The 20,777-nt window shown below is 31.1% G+C and overlaps 1 protein-coding gene across 2 annotated transcripts; it reads left to right on the top strand.

Moving 5' to 3' along the window:
- The first annotated feature begins 5,663 nt into the window (after positions 1 to 5,663).
- On the top strand, positions 5,664 to 15,094 carry LOC123262881 (probable ATP-dependent RNA helicase DDX46). Of its 2 annotated transcripts, XM_044725359.1 has the most exons (4): positions 5,664 to 5,717; positions 7,387 to 7,528; positions 7,589 to 10,048; positions 14,568 to 15,094. In XM_044725359.1, the coding sequence occupies exons 1-4, from the start codon at positions 5,698 to 5,700 to the stop codon at positions 14,988 to 14,990; spliced, it is 3,045 nt and encodes a 1,014-aa protein (XP_044581294.1). In that variant the 5' UTR covers positions 5,664 to 5,697; the 3' UTR covers positions 14,991 to 15,094. The 2 variants fall into 2 exon arrangements, with proteins under 2 accessions (XP_044581294.1, XP_044581293.1); XM_044725358.1 differs by having other exon boundaries at positions 7,387 to 10,048.
- Positions 15,095 to 20,777: the final 5,683 nt, after the last annotated feature.

The following is a 20,777-nucleotide window of genomic DNA, read 5'->3' as shown; positions in this document are numbered from 1 at the left end:
GATTACGAACAAGAGCTCGAAAATAAATTTGTCGTGGTGAGATTGATAAATGGAACGAACTGTGACAATATAAGTAATGTTGTTGATATGAATTATTAATAATGGCTAGATAATTATTTTAGATAGTGATAAATATATTTTGTCGAATTGATAAGTATAAGATAACTTATTCAATGTTTTTATAGTTATTTTTTTATTAAAAAGGATTAATCTACTTGGTCTATTGGAATTTTATTATCTATTGAATTTACGGAGTTTTAAAAATGATTAAAGATTAATTTTTAAACTCAATTTTTATGTAGTTATTTATAAATATAATTTTTTTACTTTTATAATTTTGCACGCCTCATAGCGCGAAGCGCGTGAGGTTGTGCTTTATACTCGACTCGTCAAGGTCAAGCAATTTTGTGATCTTTAAATGCCTCTATCACAACCATATTACACTTATACAATTGTATAAGTAGATGTACACCGAGAAAACACTTAAATTAAACCATCTTTTACTTTCTAAAATCATTTCATGTAGCTATTTATAAAAAAAAAAAAAACGTTTTGAAAAAAATTTTACGTGGACGTCCTGATGTCACCCCATTTTGGATGTACCAACGATTACTCCCGAACAAATTGATATTTCAAGACCGGACCTTTTTTATTAGTTTAAGAATGCGATGAACTGCGTCCGTATTTCATATCAGTAGCCTAGTTTACGTATTTTTTTTTTAAATTGAATTTTTATTAAAATTCACTACGATGCAACCGTACAAAGACAATAGTATATTACACCCCTTGGGAAGGAAAATAAGAAAAGCCTCAGATCACATGTAATTGTTGGCCGAGGCGAAGCCGAGGTCAACATACATGTGATCTGAGGTTTTCTTTTTTACTTCCCAAGGGCTGTATAATATTTTTTTGTCCGAGGAAGGAGGAAAGCGGCAACTTTGTTTAGCGCAGTGAGACCAAAGTTGCCACTTTCCGCCCAGAGAGCAAAAAAAGATTTTTTTGCTCGACGGGAAGAAAGCGTCAACTTTCGGCCCGCTGCGCTAAACGAAAGTGCCGCTTCCTGCCTTCGTCGAGCAAAAAAATAGTATACACTCCACGGGAAGTAAATAAGAAAGCCTCAGATCACATGTTTGTTGACCTCGGCTTCGCCTCGGCCAACAATTACATGTGATCTAAGACATTTCTTACTTTACTTCCCTAGGTGTGTAATATACTATTTCTTATTTGTCACGTGAAAACTATGGCGCCACTTGATCAAGCTAGATTTTTTTAGACTGCGTGCGCATATGACAAGAAAAAAGGGCGCTGATATTTAAAAAAAAAATAAAAAATACTCTGTAAGAAATCACTTCCCTCGCGGTTTTGATAATGCCGTAAAAATACCGTAATTTTTCGGCATTTATGCTCATGCCGTATATTTACCGTTATAATTCGGTAATAATGCGGTTAAACTATAGTTGTTTTGGCCAGTTTTTATACTGTAGTTATCCAGTATATATACTGCACTTATGCTGTACAGTTACTAAAAATATACTATACAATTACCGCATTAATGCCCAAATTTTACCCAAAAAATTCCAAATAATTACCGTAATAATACAGTAATTTTGCCGAATATTTTCTGACATAATGGACAATTATTAAAGATTTAGTTTTATTTTTAGTTCACTTCTATGTTAGAAATGAATAAAATGAAAAATTTCAAATTTTGCTTTTTATTCTCCATCGCTACTTTGCAAACACAAATCCTGTTTATGAAAAAAAAATATATAAGAATATTAGAATATTATTTTTTAATTAGGTATTTAGCGATAATTAATATAAAATAATACATATGTTAAGTAAATATATTCTAATTTTAATTTCAATTTTTAATTTCTCACTTAGAAAATTGCAAATTTTCTAAAATCGAAAAGTTATATTGTTTCACATATATAACTATATTATTTAATTTTAAATATGCTTATCGTAAGATGGACGGTGTGGCTTAATGTATATAGAATAAGCAAAAAAACACTATGGTACAGACCGGGTAGCTCAAATGGTAGAGTAGCCGACATGTCCTCAGGAGGTTCTGGGTTCGAATCCTAGTCCGAGCGTTGTTTAATTTGACACCATTTTTTCAATATGGTTTTAATACAGTCATTTTACCGCCTTATTACCGTAAAAATGCCGCATTTTCAGCGTAAATGTATCGCATTTTTACGGTAAATGTTCCGTAATTTTTCGATAAAAAAACTGACCAAAACAACCGAAAAAATGCTGAAAAAATACCGCATTAATACTGTATAATTGCGACATTTTTTCGGGATTTACAAAACCGCTAGGGTTAATTATAATTTTTTTTTTTTTAATCAATTACACAATTTATTTTTTTCTTTAAAAATAAATGAGCGTTATGAGGTGTGCACTTTTGGATTTTCCAAACTTTTTTAAAATGATACTGCTCAGAGAAAACAGTTTGTTTTAATTGAATTTGTAGATTTATTTAAAATAACTTAAAAATACGTATTTAATATTAACAAATTTATTTTATTTAAATATGAATTACTTTTAACCAAATACTATTTTGTTTTGATTTATTTCATTTAATTCGCCTATTTGTTTCATTAAAATAAGATTTTTTAATAGTTAACAAATCTCCTTTGAAATAAATCATAAGACTTTTGAGTCGCTTGTCGCTATTTGAGTTATCGTAATTTTAATATCTTTATCCTCGCTTGTTATAATTCACTAATTTTATATACATACATAAATTTTTAATGAATTTAATAATGAAAAAAACTATAAAAATCTAACTCTTAGCTAATAATTTTAGTTTATTAGAAATAACCCTAATAGAAACTATAAAAATAAACTCATCCTCATTGCTTTGATAACCCTAAAAATATCTCAGATATTATTTACTATATTACAAAGCATCATTTCTTCACCGCCATTAAAATATTACAATTGTTTATAGTTAACAAATGTGATTCGACTGAAATATATGATTTTAAAGTATTAAAGAATAATTTTTAAACTATAAACAATTAACTATTTAATTAAAATAAATACACTTATTAAACGATATCTTTATCTCACATAAATGAATTTATTTGTGTAAAATAAATATTAGGTGGTATTGAAATAATAAATTTATTTAATTTGATTTAAATAAACTAGTCCCTGAGTGTTCAATCTTTTAGAAAAGAAAATTTACTCTTTTAATTTTTTTTAATCTCTAAACATAGAATTTGTTTATAATAATTTTGTTTTTATAAAAATTAAAAAAATTGACAGATCTGTATTAATATAATTTCAGGATCATCTTTTAAATTCAAATTACCGCGCTTTTCATATTTTTCTTTTTTCTACACAGATGGCGGTAACACCTAATCCGTCTATTTTATTATTTTATACACAGTTATAAAATAAGAGATTCTCATTGGTCAGCTGTAACGACGTTAGTAATTGGTAGTATCTAAAAACTCTAACTATAGTTAGTACAGTCAACGCTCTCTGTATTTGACTCGCCCGTACAGGACCATTTTCTGTATTTGACTCGTCCTTGTTCATAAGAGCTGTGTAAAATCGTCAAATACAGAGGAAGAATGTGGTCAAATACAGAGAGCGTTGACTGTAGTCATTAGGGATGGGCGATGTTAGGAAAAAAAATCGACATCGGACTATCGATTTTCAAAATTTTTCACCATCGAACCATCGATGTTTTGACAAAAACATCGAAATATCGATTGTAGACATCGATGTTGAAAATGCGCGCAAAAATTCGAAAAAACTATACTTATAACCAAATTTGGCGTAAAAAGAAATAATTTTTAATTATTTTAATTATTATTGCCCGTACGCCCTCAAAATTTTGACTAAAATCCAAAAAACCCTAATAAGGAAAAAAATTGCGAAAAACTGCAGCCACAGCGATGAATAAAATTTTGTGGACCTAGATCAAGCATGATTTTTATATATTTCAATTCACTGAATCTGAATTTGAACGTTAATTAGTCCGTTGAGCCGTCAAAATTTGAAAAAATAGCAAAAAACTAAAAAAAATGACAATAAATCATGAAAAATCGAAATTATCAGGATAAAAAAATTTTTTGGATTCAGATTGAGTATGATTAAAATTCAAAAAAATCTCAAAAACCAAAAAAATCGGGAAAATTAAAGTTATAAATAAATAAGAGAAAAAAATCTATTAAACATTGTGTAGGTCATTTAAAGCTTAAAAAAATTCGATATAATCGAACGACAGTCTGAAATTCGAAAATATGGTTATTTCATTATTTTTGAATTCTAAAATCATATTCCAGCTATGAAAATGCACTTGCAAGTTATTAATAATTGTGTTTAATAGATTTTTTTCCCATATTTATAACTGTAATTTTTACGATTTTTAACTTCCCGCTACGAAAATCGAAGATTTTCAAAAATCGGGAAGTTATTGTTTTCACCCCGTTTTGCAAAAATCGAGTTTTCATCAGATCTTGACGTTTGAAGGTCACAAAAAGCTTCTCTGACTATCCCCGCGAGGTTGTTACGGTGTGTGTATGTGTGTGTGTGTGTGTGTGTGTGTGTGTGTGTGTGTGTGTGAGTATGTGAACCGCTTATAACTTTTGAACGGCTTGACCGATTTCATCATGGTTGGTGCCATTCGAAAGGGCTTGACCAAACTTAGATTTTGAAAACTATTTGGACCGATTCAGATCAATAGATTTTGAGAAATCTTCAAAAAACTGAAAAAAAAATTTTTTTCAAATGTGGTTTTTTTGGAATAACTTTTAAACGGCTTGATGGTTCAATTCCAAAAACTAATCAGCTCTTAACCTCAAAAAACTACGTCGATCGCCACCAGTCCGGTCAAAATCGGTTGATTCGTTCGAGAGATATCGTGAACGAAAGAAAACCGAAAAAAGTGTTTTTTCGGAATAACTCCGACATTTCTAGCGCGATCAATTCAAAATTTGAGATTCTTTGTGAGGCTTGAAAAACTGCGTCGAATGCTGCCAACCGCGTGAAAATCGGTTTATTCATTCAAAAGTTATTGCAGTTTAAAAATTCAAAAAATAGTGTCTTATCAAATCTCTATCAGACTTTTGAGCTTGAAGAGCTCAGAAGCATAGGAAAACAATCTCTTTGAGCTTGGAGAGCTCAAAATAACCCATAAATTGTATTTTTGAGCTCGAAGAGCTCAAAAACGTCATTGGTGCAATTTTAAGCGCCTAAGTATGGAATTAGCGGGAAGTTGCAGGGATGGCCTTCAGGATCAACCGTTTTCCTAATTTTTTTTTGGTATTTTCAGATTTTTTTTTTAATTTTTAGCGCGCGCTAAAAAATTTCTAGTAGAAATTTATTTCGATGTCGATGGTTCATTATTCTACATCGACCATCGATGTTTCGATTCCAAAAAAAAATCGACCAAAAAAATTGATATTTCCCGGAAAAAACATCGATAGTCGAAACATCGATGTATATCGCCCATCCCTAGTAGTCATATGTAAATCGTAAACGTATAATCGACGTTGAGGTTGGTTGAGGTAAACAGTGGAATATTAAGTAGCTGCGTTTTCTTATAATTAATCATTATAATTTTAAATAGTTTATTATACTTTGGATATATATTGATAAATATATATAAAAGTGTCTGAAGATATTACAATAATAAAAATTTCTTAGGATAATTATATACACTGAAAAAAAATGGGCCGTAAGCATGAAAAGTAAGTTTTAAGGTTAAGTTTATGTTTTCTTTAACCAAATAATATATAGATAGATATTTTTTATTAATTAAGTATATCATTTTTTCATCTTTAATTGACGATAAATAATATTATAAATTATAAAGAAATTTAATTTGAAAAAAATTAGTTTTCTAATACAGTTTATTTGACAAAATAAAAATCTTATGATATTTTATTGAACAAATCTATAAAAATTTTTAATGACATTAATGTTAGCAGTTACTTGATCGTTTTTTAATTTTATTTGAAAAAATTTTTAATTTTTTTAAATTTCTGGATATCAATTTTTTTTATAATACTGAAGTTAGCCGCCAGCTGTTAATATTAAACATTTTTTTAACAAATCAATTACAATAAAAAAAATGCTTATAAAAATTTTCACTTGTAATTTTTATTAATTTTCACATGTGGAATTTTTTAATTAAATTCTTTTTTAATAATTTAATTGCGATAAAATTTTTAAAAAATTTCTAATGTCTGTCAACTTCATTGTAATTTTTTTTGCTATAATTTATTTCTTACAAAAATAATTAAAATTGATAAATATCTGCTGAATTAATTTTCATAAAGTTTTATAACAAAAATCAATGATGAAAAAAATATTTTTTTCAATTTTCATACATAATTTTTATATGAATTTTTTTTTTTTTTTTTTACAATAATTGAATGTTTAAAAATAATTTCAAGTAGAAATTACAAAAAAAAAACTTAAAAATTTTGATAGTTTGCTCATAAAATATTTTTCTAATTAACATGTATTGATAACTATTATTTTCAAGTTATTGATGGATTTATGATTAAGAATTATGAAATTTTTCAGATTCTTTGTAAGATCAAGCAAGCAACGTGTTTGCAACATTATTCCGATGGTATGTATATAAATTCCCTGAATATGAGAAAGGAATTAAAACGATCTACAAGACCAAATTTTTATTTTACATAAGGTAAAACCCTCAGTATCTGCTCACTCCATTTATTTGTATATCTATATTTTCTATCTATCTATCTATCTATCTATATTCACAAATACATGGGGTGAGCACATTGAAAAAAAAAAAAAAAAAAATTAACTTGAATTAAGAGAAAAATTCTTAAACCAAGAAAATAATTTTGAAGAGTTTCATAGTTTTAAATCAAGATGAAAAATTATTGAACTAAGTAAAATTTACTTGAACCAAGAAAAATTTCTTAGTTTAAGAATTCTTTTACTCAAAACAAGAAGATGAAATTCTTCAAAATTATTTACTTGATTCAAGTAACTTGGTTCCTGAGCAGCTATTGAGGCTTTTACCTTACTTAGAAATAGAAAAAAAATTGTGATTATGCAGAAAAAAATTAATTACGTATTATTTGATTTTTTGCTGTGTCTTCGAACCAAAAATTATCAACCGGTCCAGAAAAAAATCATTAATTTTTCTTATCCAATATTTTTAATTTTTTTATTAAAAAATTAAAAAAAGCGAAAAATTTGAAACTTTCTATTACTGCCAAAAGTATTAATTTTAATTTATAAAGAAAATAAAAAATAACAGGGATGTAAAACACAAAATTTTTATTTTAAAATTTATCGTCAATATTTAACCCATTTTGATGAATCAAACCTATACCATCAAAACATGATAATAAATAAAATTTATTTCTGTTTCAGAGATCGCCATCACAAGAAACGATCAAAATCAAGATCTCGTTCGCGTTCAGTAACACCAGAAAAAAAACGCCACCGTTCCCGTAGCCGTGAGCGCACAAAAAAAAAGTCATCCCGCCGTGACCGACGAAGCCACTCACGAGATCGTGAGCGACGAAGTCATTCCCAAGACCGAGACCGTGATCGACAAAGCCGTTCCCGAGAGAACATCCGACGAAGCCGTTCCCGTGACTGTGATCCACTGCCTCATTCACGATATCGTGATCGAGATCGTCGAGATCGCAAGCGAGAGCGAAGGCATGGTGATAGTAAAGAAATCCCCTCAGACCCAAAACCACGGAAGCGATCGCGGTCTAAAGAACGTAAGAACAAGGAGAAGCATGACGAAGAACTGCCCTTTGACCACACCAAACTCGACAAAGACGAGGAACAGAAACGGCTGGAGCTAGAAATGCAGAAGCGTCGTGACCGTATCGAACGTTGGCGTTCCGAACGGAAGAAAAAGGAATTAGAAGCTTCCACAAACGACGCAAAGCCAAATCTCGCTGATCTCCAGTTGCCGTCTAAGAAATGGTCTTTGGAAGACGACAGCGATGAGGAAATTCCCGTGGTTAAAAAAGAGGACAAGCCAGAGGTGGCAGAGGTGGTAGATCCCGTTGATGAAGAAGAAATCGATCCTCTTGATGCTTATATGGCTGGAGTCCAGGAAGAAGTCCGGAAAGTTAGCAAAGTGGCACCTAAAAGCGGGTCTAATGCTAACGGAAACAGTAGCAACAGTAGCGGAGTGATGATAATCACTGGAGTCGCTAGAAAACGAGTTCAGAAGCAAAAAGGAGAGTTAATTGAACAAAACCAGGACGGCCTTGAGTATTCCAGTGAAGAAGAGACCGAAAACTTGCATGAAACAGCTGCTGGAATTGCTAACAAGCAAAAGCGCGAGTTGCCTAAAGTAGATCATACTACCACTGAATACTTACCGTTCCGTAAAGCATTCTATGTTGAAGTCCCAGAGATTTCCAGAATGACCCCTCAGGAGGTAGAGTTGTATAAAGAAGAGTTAGAAGGGATCAAAGTTAAGGGCAAAGGGTGTCCTAAGCCTATGAAGTCATGGGTACAGTGTGGAATCACTAAAAAAGAGCTAGATGTGCTAAAGAAACTCGGACATGAGAAACCCACTCCAATTCAGTCTCAGGCGATTCCTGCCATAATGTCCGGTAGGGATTTGATAGGAATCGCCAAGACGGGAAGCGGAAAAACTCTTGCGTTTTTGATGCCCATGATTCGGCATATTCTGGATCAACCTCCAGTAGCGGACGGAGAAGGCCCTATTGCGTTGATAATGACCCCGACTCGCGAGTTGTGTATGCAAATTGGTAGAGACTCGAAGAAGTTCACTAAATCTCTGGGGCTTAGACATGTGTGCGTTTATGGTGGGACGGGAATTTCTGAGCAGATTGCGGAGTTAAAGCGTGGGGCGGAAATAATTGTATGTACGCCGGGTAGAATGATTGATATGCTCGCGGCTAATAGTGGTAGAGTGACTAATTTGAAGAGAGTGAGTTATGTGGTGCTAGATGAGGCGGATAGGATGTTTGATATGGGGTTCGAACCCCAAGTGATGAAGATCATGGAGAACGTCCAGCCAAATCGGCAAACGGTTTTGTTTAGTGCTACCTTTCCGAGGCAAATGGAAGCTTTGGCGAGGAGGATCTTGCAAAAGCCGGTGGAGATTCAGGTAGGTGGAAGATCTGTAGTTTGTAAGGAAGTTGAGCAACATGTGGTTGTTCTTGATGAGGAGCAGAAGTTCTTCAAACTTCTGGAGATTTTAGGGCACTATCAGAACAAGGGCTCGGTTATTGTTTTTGTGGATAAGCAGGAATATGCTGATATGTTGCTTAAGGATTTGATGAAGGCTTCGTATGCTTGTATGTCTTTACACGGAGGGATTGACCAGTGCGATAGGGAAGCGACGATCATGGACTTTAAAGCTGGAAGGACTAAGCTACTAATTGCCACTTCGGTTGCTGCTAGAGGGTTGGATGTTAAGCAATTGGTTTTGGTGGTTAACTATGATTGTCCTAATCACTATGAAGACTATATTCATCGGTGTGGAAGAACAGGTCGGGCGGGGAACAAAGGGTTCGCGTATACCTTCATCACTCCTGAACAGGAAAGATATGCTGGGGATATCATTCGCGCTCATGAATTAGCTGGGGTTCCCGTTCCGGAAGAATTGAAAGAATTGTGGGATAAGTACAAGGCTAGATTGGCGGCTGATGGGAAGAAGGTTCATACTGGAGGCGGGTTTAGTGGAAAGGGATTCAAGTTTGATGAGTCGGAAGCTGCGCTGGCTAATGAGAAGAAGAAGTTCCAGAAAGCGGCTTTAGGGTTGCAAGATTCTGATGAGGAGGATATTGAAAGTGAGATGGATCAGAAGATTGAAATTATGCTGGCGCCTAAGAGGAGTATCAAGGAAGTTTCGCATCCGGGGATTTTTGGACAGCCTGGGCAAGGACAGTCGACTGCTACGGATAAGCTTAAATTGGCGCAGAAGTTAGCGTCGAAAATTAATTTTGAGAAGAATTTGGGGCCGGAGGCTAAAGGTGTTACTCAGCAGGCTGCTAAGGCTATTCTTGAGGGATCTAGATCGATAAATCTCATCACTGTAAGTATTTTTCTTGTGTTTTTATGCAAATAATTTCGAACTTTGAGCTTTGAAATTAAGTATACGTATAAATAAATACGTCATTTATCTAATCTAAAAATTTTAAAAAGATTCACCGTTCAGTTACTTAGATATTAAATTTTAAAAATCACATTTTTTATCTTCTTATACACGGGCTCTTATGGCGGACAAACTTTAGTCGAGACTTTAATTATTTTTTTCAATATTAACCTCCCAACTTTAACGAATAAAAAACTAGACACAAGAAACTTGGATTATTGTAAAATATAAAAAAAATTTAATAATAATACATTACCGATATAATTTTTGAAATATTTAAAGTTTAATTCTATGTTTTTGACTCGTTTATCGTCAGTTATTTATTCGAATGAAGATTTGGCAACGTCGCGTCAACAGCTGAGAAAAAAGAAAAGGATAGAAATATAGTTACAGAGAGAGAAATATTTAACTCACACACTGATCCACGTCTCTGTAATGAGTATAATCAAACGCGCTGTTACCAAATCTGTTTATTTAATCCGGCAATTAATAAATAACAAAGTCATTTTATTACTTTATTTTATTGGATAAGTAAAAATCATCAATTATTAAATTATTCAAATCATTTTAAATTAAGATAAAGAATTTTGACGAATATTGGGAAGACTGAAAGTAAAAAAAAAATTTAAACATTATTTTGACTCATAAATTACGCTCGAACCTCCTTAAATAACACTTTTTTAATTTTTTTTTCTAGTATCCATTTTAAAGTTATAAAAAGTGTGGTACATATTTTGCTAGAAAATTTGATACTCTACAAAAAAAGTCCTTGTAAATTTTCGATAAATCTACTAATCTAACAGTTACTTAAGATTAAAATTAAGTTCCTGATAAATTTTAAAATTTTTTCAATTTTCCAGCCAAACTATCAACTTTATCGAAAAATGTTACTAGATTTATTTTGTAGAAAGTTCAATTCCTCACAAATTATCTTGTGAATTTTATGTAATTCTTTAGAGGTCATAGTTATAGTAATGAGCATTATAAGTCGTGCACTTTTGAACTACACTGATATAAGGATTTAGTAGAGAGTCCTAAACTGATTAAGTAACAAAATTTTCATTCATTTATTTGGGAAAAACAAATATTTTGTACCCATCAATATTATTTGTTACAGCTTAATAAATGATTTTTTATCTGAACAAAGCCTTATTACATGGAAATAAATATTTAGTTCCACCAAATAATATTTAGTAACAGGTACTAAATATCCTTACAAAAATACTTTCACTGTAAAAAAATCGCGCCAAGTCCACGTTCATAAGACTATTAAGAAAAAAAAATTTTATTTCTTTACAAAAAGATATAAAATAAAAAATTAAAAAATCCAAGTAACCGATATGGTTGTATATGATTTTCGGAAATTAAAAAAAATTTTGTTGTAAATTTAAAAATTAAAAGAAACAATTTTGGAACGTATTTAGTGTGCGTGGTTACGAAATATTTCACTTTTTATGAAATTCCTAAAATCTATCTCCTAGGATTTAAAAAAAAAATTGAAGTACACAATGACGCACACCAAATACGTTTCAAAATTGTTTCTTTTAGTTTTTAAATTAACAACAAAATTTTTTTTAATTTCCGAAAATCATATACAACCATATCGGTTACTTGGATTTTTTAATTTTTTATTTTATATCTTTTTGTAAAGAAATACAATTTTTTTTTCTTAATAGTCTTATGAACGTGGATTTGGCGCGATTTTTTTTACAGTGAAACTGTTTTTGTACGGATTTCAGTATTTTTTGTAATTATAATAAAAATTGACAATTTTAATTTAATACATTTCCGGTGGCAAACTATCCTCTTTAAGCTATAGTTCATGTAAAAGTTATTCTTGCGCTGCCTGGCGTGTGTAATTGCAAGCTGTCAAATATCTTTTTTTCACTGTAGTTTCCCATCTATTATAAGATTAGCATGCATCCTTATATTATTTAGTCTCTGACCGTCCGCTTTTTACATAAGAAAAAAGTTAAAATCTAAAAATCTGGGTCGCTATAGTTTGTGCTGATTATTTTCAATAATTTTAAATAGAAATTATAAAGATAATTGATAATAATCAAGTAATACGCGTAATAAAAAGCATGAACTACTATTATAAAATATCATGTAAAAAAAAAATCAAAATAAATTTGAAAAAAAATTTGTAACCTCAAAAAACCGTTCTGCTTACGGTATATACACACTCGATAGTCTGGCTTGAGAACGGAACTTGGCGCGAGACTCTATCGAGTCTGTTGAACACTCGGAAGTCTGGCTTGAGAACGGAACTTGGCGCCAGACTCTATCGAGTCTGTTGATTTCTTTGGCAAGTATTGTCGGTAGATGGCTATGCTTTAATTCCAATGTTTATGTGATACATAACCTATTCACTAACTTAGATTCTTTTATTCAGCTCGATTTTGGGAGATTTATTAAACCTTTAAAAACACACATACTCCCAATAAATATCTTCTATTTATGTCTTTTCTCAGTGGAGTTTAGTTTACATTTTTTAATTTTTCTATTATTGATGTATTAAAAATTTGTTTAATTTTTAATTTTATAAATGTCTCAAACGAAAAAATATAATTTAATGAGATTCTTTTCTTTATAATACCTTATATTTTTACTTAAAATTATTTGTTTTAATTATTTTTATTTATTTTAAGTTAAAAAATTAGGTTACACGTTAAAATAAGTTAAAAAAATTAATTTCTTTGATACTATTAAATATTTATTTGGTGGAACTAAATGGGCTTTAATAAATTATTTAATACCTATAACTAAATATTTGGTAATGAATATTTGTTACTAAATCATTTAGTATCTGTTGCTAAATCTTATTAAATAGAACTAAATCCTTCTATCAGTGTATCCAAACTTTTTGTAAATATTAATGTCGATATCTGTATCACTTGAAAGATGCGTACATGATCAGATTATTAAGTATGTTACTGAGAACAATTTCATAGATAAGTACCAGATAGCTTTTAGGAAGGGCCTGAATTCACAGACTGCTGTAATACAGCTCTGTGATGATATTCGCTTGGCAATAAATGCATCTAAAGTCACTGTAGCTGTTTTCTTTGACCTAAGTAAGGCTTTTGATTCTGTAAATCACAAAAGACTATTACACAAGTTGTTATTGATGAATTTCTCTACTGATGCCATTACGTGGATTAGGTCTTATTTGACTCAAAGAAAGCAGCAGGTGTTTGCTAATGAGTGCGCATCCTCTTGGAGGAATGTATTAAATGGTGTGCCACAAGGCAGTGTGCTTGGCCCTTTATTGTTCTCGCTTTGTATTTCAGATCTCTCTCAACAGCTGAGCTGTCGATATTTGCTTTATGCTGATGATTTAGTAATATACTTGCCCTGCTATCCAGAACAGATAAATGAATGTGTTGCTGCCCTGAATGCGGAAATAGTTAAAATTTTAGAATGGTGCAATATCAATTACCTTAAGTTAAATGCATCGAAGACAAAAGCTGTGATTTTTGGTAGTAGAGTTAAAGTTAACTGTAATAATTGTAAGTATGCTGATTGTATTCGCGTAAATGATTGCATTATTCACTACGATACGACAATTAAGTATCTTGGCGTGTTAATTGATAGCACTCTCACCTGGGAAAATCAGGTTATGAGTGTTTGTAATAGGGCAATGCGGGTTCTGGCGCAGTTGAAGATTAATAATGAAATCTTCAACGAAAAACTGCGTATAAAGCTTGTCACCACGTTAATATTCCCAGTGTTTGATTATTGTTGTGCGGCTTACTGCAATATTACTAATTACTCGCAAATGCGATTACAGCGCAAAATGAATTGCTGTGTTCGCTATATCTATAAAATTGCGAGGGCTGAACACATTACTCCGTACTTTAAGAGGCTAGGTTGGTTAGAGCTGAGTGACAGAAGAAACTTCTTTATAGCATGCCTATTTTACAAAGAAATATATTTAAATTATCGTCAGCTATTTAAATGTCACTTAGAATTTTTGCCGGTTGCGTTGCGTAGAGGCGATGTAAGGGAAGATTATCTGCGGCTACCTAGATCTAATTGTTGTATGTATGATAATTCGTTTCTTGTTCGTGGTATACGTATCTGGAATGCGCTGCCAGCTGAAATTACAAAAGCCGAAAGTTTCGAAATATTCCGTAGACTGTGCTATGATTATTATTTCCAAAATTATTGATCCGCTATATTGAACGTTTATTACTGCTATTGAAGGTTGTTGAGCTTTGTATAACACAAGTATTATTTATAAGCATGATTAACATGTTATTACTGTTAATTACTATATTTATTTTGATTTTATTTTTATGTATCTAAAACTCTGTACATCATACACTAATTATAAATGTATATTTGATGATGATTCTGAGGGAGCCTAGGCTCCAGAATCCAATAAAATTATTATCTATCTATCTATCTATCTGATAAATTAGACGAATAATTAAACCTGATTTTTATTTTCCAGCCTAAAACTGTCGTCGCACAAATAGCAGCCAAGATCAACACCAAACTGAACTACCAACCGAGTGATGAAGATCTTCTAGTAGACAATAGTGAAGTCAAAGAGCAGACTTTCAAGAGGTACGAAGAGGAGTTGGAAATAAACGACTTTCCGCAGCAAGCACGTTGGCGCGTTACTAGTAAGGAAGCACTTGCCCAAATATCAGAATACTCCGACGCTGGGTTGACCATCAGAGGTACTCATGTTCCGCCAGGAAAGAAGCCACCAGAGGGCGAACGGAAACTCTACCTAGCCATTGAGTCTACCAGCGAATTTGCTGTAAGCAAAGCCAGAGCCGAGGTTTGCCGGTTAATCAAAGAAGAATTGATGAAGATGCAATCATCGGGTGCCCATAGCGGCTCGCGCGGACGTTATCAAGTCTTGTAAATTATTCATACTTATTTGGTCATTCTGTTGAAGATACTTTTTTCTATGTTAAGTACTTGTGCAGTAACAAATCAAATGTTTAATAAAATATTTATTTATATTTATTATGGATTTATTTTTTCACCCATTATTACTGCTCATGTTTTATTTATCACTAGGGTAAGAACTTTCACAGTTGTTTAAATGAGCATTCATATGTTTAACCTCGAATTTGAATAAAGAAAAAACGCGAACTTCCTTGATTCAGAAAGATGATTTGAAGTGATTACCTTCATGTTAATTGTATATCTATATAGTATTCAAATCAGGCGTTTTTAAACTATTTTAAATTAGATTTATTAATCAGGGGTATTAATCATGCATAGTAAGCTAGGGTTTTTTATTTGGATAAAATTTTTTTTGATAGCTAAATAAGAAAAAAGATGACAGTTTAAACAGGATCTATTTCAACTAAAATATTAAAACAAAGTTCTAAGTATTAAAAAAACAAGATCGCAAGGAGTCAAGAGCTGATAACACCAGTCACTGCTGACCTTTAAAATTTTTTTTTTATCTAGTTTGTCTAACCTCTAACTATAAGTTTGTTTGTATCAAATAAAAGTTCTATAAAAAAAAAAAATTAAATTAATTACATACAAACATGGAATATATGACTCAAGCCAACAAAAAAATTATACGCAGAGAAAAAAAGAGAATTTTTTATACGAGAATGTAAATTTTTGCAAATTTATAACATTTTTCTCTATCAATTGAAAGAATCACATTTTTTTCTGCAGTATTTTTCTTTGTTAGAAAATTCATTTTTTTTTTCATACAGAAAAAAAACAATTTTAAAGAAAATCAATTTATAACAAAAAGTTGTATTTATTTAAAAAAATACTCAAGTTAGCCGATTTTTTCAATTATTTTAATTAACTTTATTTATTAAATTAAAACTGAAAAATATTTGTTTTTAATTGCATTTACAGTTTTTCAAATTTTTTACAAATAAGATTAAAAAAAAAATTTTTTTTTATAATTTTTTTGCTAAAAAAATTCTCAAAGTTTTTAAACTTATAACTTTGATTTTCTTTTACAATATTTAATTCATCATACTAGCAGAATTAATTAAATTAATTAAATACATTATATTAAAAATAATTTTTTGTCATTACAAACTTTGTCTTAAAATACCATTTGTCTTTATTTAAAATTGTTTTTTTTTTTTCCTATTTTAAAAAATATACAATAAAAAAAATAAAATTTCTACAATTTATAAAAACAATTTTGAAAGTTTTTAACAATTTAAATTTTTATATAAAAATTCTCTTTTTTTTTTTACAGTACGCTCTCAGTACTTTTTGAATAAATTCTAGTGTTTCTTCCCGTTTCGACCACTAGGAATAGGGTAGAAGTACCAGTTTTGGCCATCTTAGGACTATTTTTGGCCACTTGATATTTTAGTAAATTTTTAAAAAATATAATTATTAGTATTCAAGTAGAATTTTTATAGAATTTATGAATTTAGTACATTTACACGAATCGAATTCAGAAAATCTTGCGCTTATAGAAATATTTATACAATAATTTAAAAATAAAATGACTAAAAAAGGTACACTGGTCACGAACGGTACTCTATAAATTACCATATTACCAAAAATAGTAGTTTTTTTGTGTCACTCAAGTAAACTTATACACTGAGAAAAAAAAATACTTTTATTAAGAAAATTTTCTCGATACAAGAATTCATGTTCTTGAAAATTTTCAAGAATATATATTCTTAGCTCAAGAACTTGTTAAATTGATTGAAATAATTTTCACTTAATTTAAATAAAGCTATTCTCTTATTTATCTACTAGCCGTTACCCGCCCGCTTCGCGTGGCGTACAATATACGTGTATTTGTATATCTATATTCACAAATATAGGTATACAAATACATAGAGTGATCATATAATGGTACATGATCATCTATTAGGGCTTTTACCTTATATAAAAATTTTTAATTTTTTTTATATTTAATGCCTTCTTATTATCCTTTAGGAATTGAATTTTATAATTTTTAATTTTTGTGAGGGTGGCATTTCTATAAAATTCATTCTTTACAGCTCAAAACTATTATTTATTTTTACTTTTAGTTTGGTTTATTTATAAAAGCGTGATTTTTTAGTTTTTTTAAACTATTATTTGTTGATTATCAAAAATATTCAGGCGCGCAAATTACCCACGGAGAGTTACATACTGACATACTGACATACTGACATACAAGTGAAGCTAATAAAAATAATTATTTATAAATATTATAAATACGGGGAATCAGAGTTCGATTTCGGAGAGCGAGCCTGAGAAACGGCTACCAGAACCAAGGAAGGCCGCAGGCGCGCAGATTACCCACGGAGAGTTACTGACATACTGACAAACTGACATACAAGTGAAGCTAATATAAAGCGTGTAAAAATAGTAGTTTTTTTGTGTCAATCAAATAAACTTATACACTGAGAAAAAAAAATACTTTTATTAAGAAAATTTTCTCGATACAAGAATTCATGTTCTTGAAAATTTTCAAGAATATATATTCTTAGCTCAAGAACTTGTTAAATTGATTGAAATAATTTTCACTTAATTTAAATAAAGCTATTCTCTTATTTATCTACTATCCACCCGGGTAAAAGATTATATATAATTATACATAATTATATATGAAAAATGGCCCTATATAATTATTTATAATTATTTCTACAATTAGAATTGATAATTCTGGTACATCAGACTGGAAAGAAATTTCTAGTGGTGTTCCGCAGGGCAATGTCCTTGGACCACTACTTTATTCCATTTATGTTACAGATTAGGGTGTATTACTTAAGCGCTGTAAGCACTTGTTTTATGCTGATGATTTAGTTGTCTATTTAACATGTAAACCTTGTGATATAGAGAGCTCTGTAAGAATTCTGAATGAGGAAATTGCTATAATTCTGAAGTGGTGTATTATAAACGGTCTTAAACTAAATCCTAACAAAACAAAGGCGGTGATTTTTGGATCAGCACAAAAATTGGCTGATGTTCAATGTGAAGTGATTCCAAATATAGTTGTAAATGATACTATAGTTGACTATTGTAAATCAGTAAAGTATCTAGGAGTCATACTTCAAGACACTCTAACTTGGTCCTTACAAACTACTGAGGTTTGCAAAAGTAGCATGAGAGTACTTGCACAGTTAAAGATGAATGAAGATGTTTTTTCATTGCCTATTAGGAAAAGATTGGTCACTACTCTAATTTATCCTATTTTTGATTATTGCGCGGCTATTTATACTGATATTACAGGTCAACAACAGACTAGACTTTGTAACGTCCACGTTTTCAAAAAATATAATTATCTAATTAGTCCCCGGCTCGAAATTTGCTCGCCGGAGTCCAGGGTCATAAACGGGGATCACATTATCAATAACAAAATATAAACAAAACACTTCATTTTAAATAAATAAAAAAAAAAAGGAAACCTCTTTATTGGCCTGATCATATTAATAAACGATATAAACAATATAAGCAAATTAAACAATACATTAGAACACTCTTTTCACACATATTGGCGGTTAAAAATCATTAACGCGGTTCAAAAAAAAAAAAACCATAGACGCAATATACCGTTATACAATAGGAGCTTTCTATCCATACATACACGACGGTATGCGCGGTTCAAACTCAAAAAAGAAAAAATCGCGTTCTCCAGTTCGCGGCGCTAGTGGGTCAATTTCCTACTCGGGATTCCCCGGAGAAACGAGAAGATAGTCTCCAACTTCCTTCTCCCGCGGTGCTGCCAGCCAGGTCCCCGAAGTCGAGGTATCTAGCCGACTTCCTTAACCTCCTAATCGCCGTCCCCAAGGATCGAGAGGATAGTCTCCAACTCGATCCCACCTACACGACTATGATCACCTACCGTACCTCAGCTGAAGGCTTCGGCACGGGGAGAAGCACTTTCATCCGGTCGGTTCACGATACTTACCTGGGCCTTTGTCAGACTCCAGGTAGAGTATCATCCTCTCGAATTACTTGGTGAAGAGTATTCAACCGAGTAATTCTCCCGAGAAAGAATTGCTCGCCTTATCGAGCCAAATTTTGGCGTTTATCATTTTTCCCCTAACTCTCTTGTAACGAACCGGAAGGGTCGTTTTAGACACCTGTCCGGTGTCCTCGAACTAGCATTCAATAGTATATTACATACCTAGGCCAGTAAAATAAGAAAAGTCTCAGATCACATGTAATTGTTGGCCGAGGTTGACAAACATGTGATCTGAGGCTTTCTTATTTACTGGCCAAGGTGTGTATACTAATTTTCTGCTCGACGTAGCTGGAATGTGGTAACTTTGTTTAGCGCAGCGGCCAGAACGTTGCCACTTTCCGGCCGGAGGGCAGAAAAAATAATTATTTATTATTTTAATCGTAATTTCCTTCATTTTCTATCCATTCGTCTCGCCAAATTCTAAGTTTTTATTTTCGAAACTCAATTCTTTATTATTTTAATCGTAATTTCCTTCATTTTCTATCCATTCGTTTCGTCAAATTCACAATTCTTTATTATTTTAATCGCAATTTCTTTCATTATATATCCATTCGTTGATTTTCCATACTAAATCTTGTTCGGAACTTAGAACAATTTGCCCAGTCTTTTAATTTCTTTTACAATTAATTCGCTCGGCTTCGTAATAATTTCTCACACGCTTAATTTCTTAATTTAGTCATACCTTCGGTAACAATAATATAAAATTATTAACTAAATAAATACAATAATTAAATAATAATCGCCGCACTAATAACAATAATTATTTCTATTAATTTTTAAGTAATTAATAAAAAATAAACTAAAATACTCAAATACAAAAAGTAAAATCTGGGTCATAGACTTCAGAGAAAATTAAATGCTTGTGTACGATACATTTTTAAAATATCAAAGTATGAACATGTTACTCAATATTATACTGAGCTTCGTTGGCTGACACTTAGTTCTAGGCATAAATTTTTCTTATCGTGTCTTATTTATAAAGCATTTTATCTTAATCAAAAGCCTCTAATTAGGCGAGACTTAGAAATTCTTGAGCCTCGCCTACGCCGAGGAGATATTCGTCAAGACTATCTTGAGTTACCGGTTTATCATTCAGCGAAGTATGAAAAATCATTCTTGATATCTGCGGTTAAAATCTGGAATCAATTACCAGCTGATTGTACGACGTTACCAACGTTTATGGAGTTTCGAACTGCTTGTTATGAATATTTTTTACAATCTGATAGATCATAATATGTATTCATTGTATTAGAATTTAGTGATGATTGAGTGATTGAGTGACTGAGTGTTTAACACACTACATTATATATACTACTTTATATATATACTTTATATATACTACTTAACACACTACTTTATATATTATATTAAGATTTTTTGTATCAATTTTGGATGGCCGCAAGGAGTTTCGACTTCATGGCCAATTAAATAAATAAATAAAATAAAAATAAAAAAAAATTCGACATGCGCGGGGATCGAACCGGGGACCTGACGCTTAAAAGGCTAACGCGCTACCTGTTTACCTACGAGACTTACTTGCAAAGCAGAGTTTGAAATAACTACAAGTAATGCAAATCGTATACATAATCAATTTTTATAAGTTAAGTTAATTAATACAGTTCCTATTATTTCATCCACAAAAAATACTATAGATTAATAAATTATTAATCATTAGAGTAGCAGACTCTGAGATAAAAAAAATTATATACAATTGTATATGATTCATATATAATTATATATGATTTCCGT

Source organism: Cotesia glomerata, linkage group LG4 (genome assembly GCF_020080835.1).
Source record: "Cotesia glomerata isolate CgM1 linkage group LG4, MPM_Cglom_v2.3, whole genome shotgun sequence".
Taxonomy (NCBI): domain Eukaryota; kingdom Metazoa; phylum Arthropoda; class Insecta; order Hymenoptera; family Braconidae; genus Cotesia; species Cotesia glomerata.
This window is presented reverse-complemented; position numbering and strand designations above follow the sequence as displayed.

What these genes read in the sequence shown, in the direction of transcription:
- LOC123262881 (XM_044725358.1), top strand. Translation starts at nt 5,698, where the DNA reads ATGGGCCGTAAGCATGAAAA. An exon ending in ATGGGCCGTAAGCATGAAAA is followed by an intron (nt 5,718 to 7,386) that starts GTAAGTTTTAAG and finishes TTTCTGTTTCAG; the next exon opens with AGATCGCCATCACAAGAAAC. An exon ending in GATCGATAAATCTCATCACT is followed by an intron (nt 10,049 to 14,567) that starts GTAAGTATTTTT and finishes TTTATTTTCCAG; the next exon opens with CCTAAAACTGTCGTCGCACA.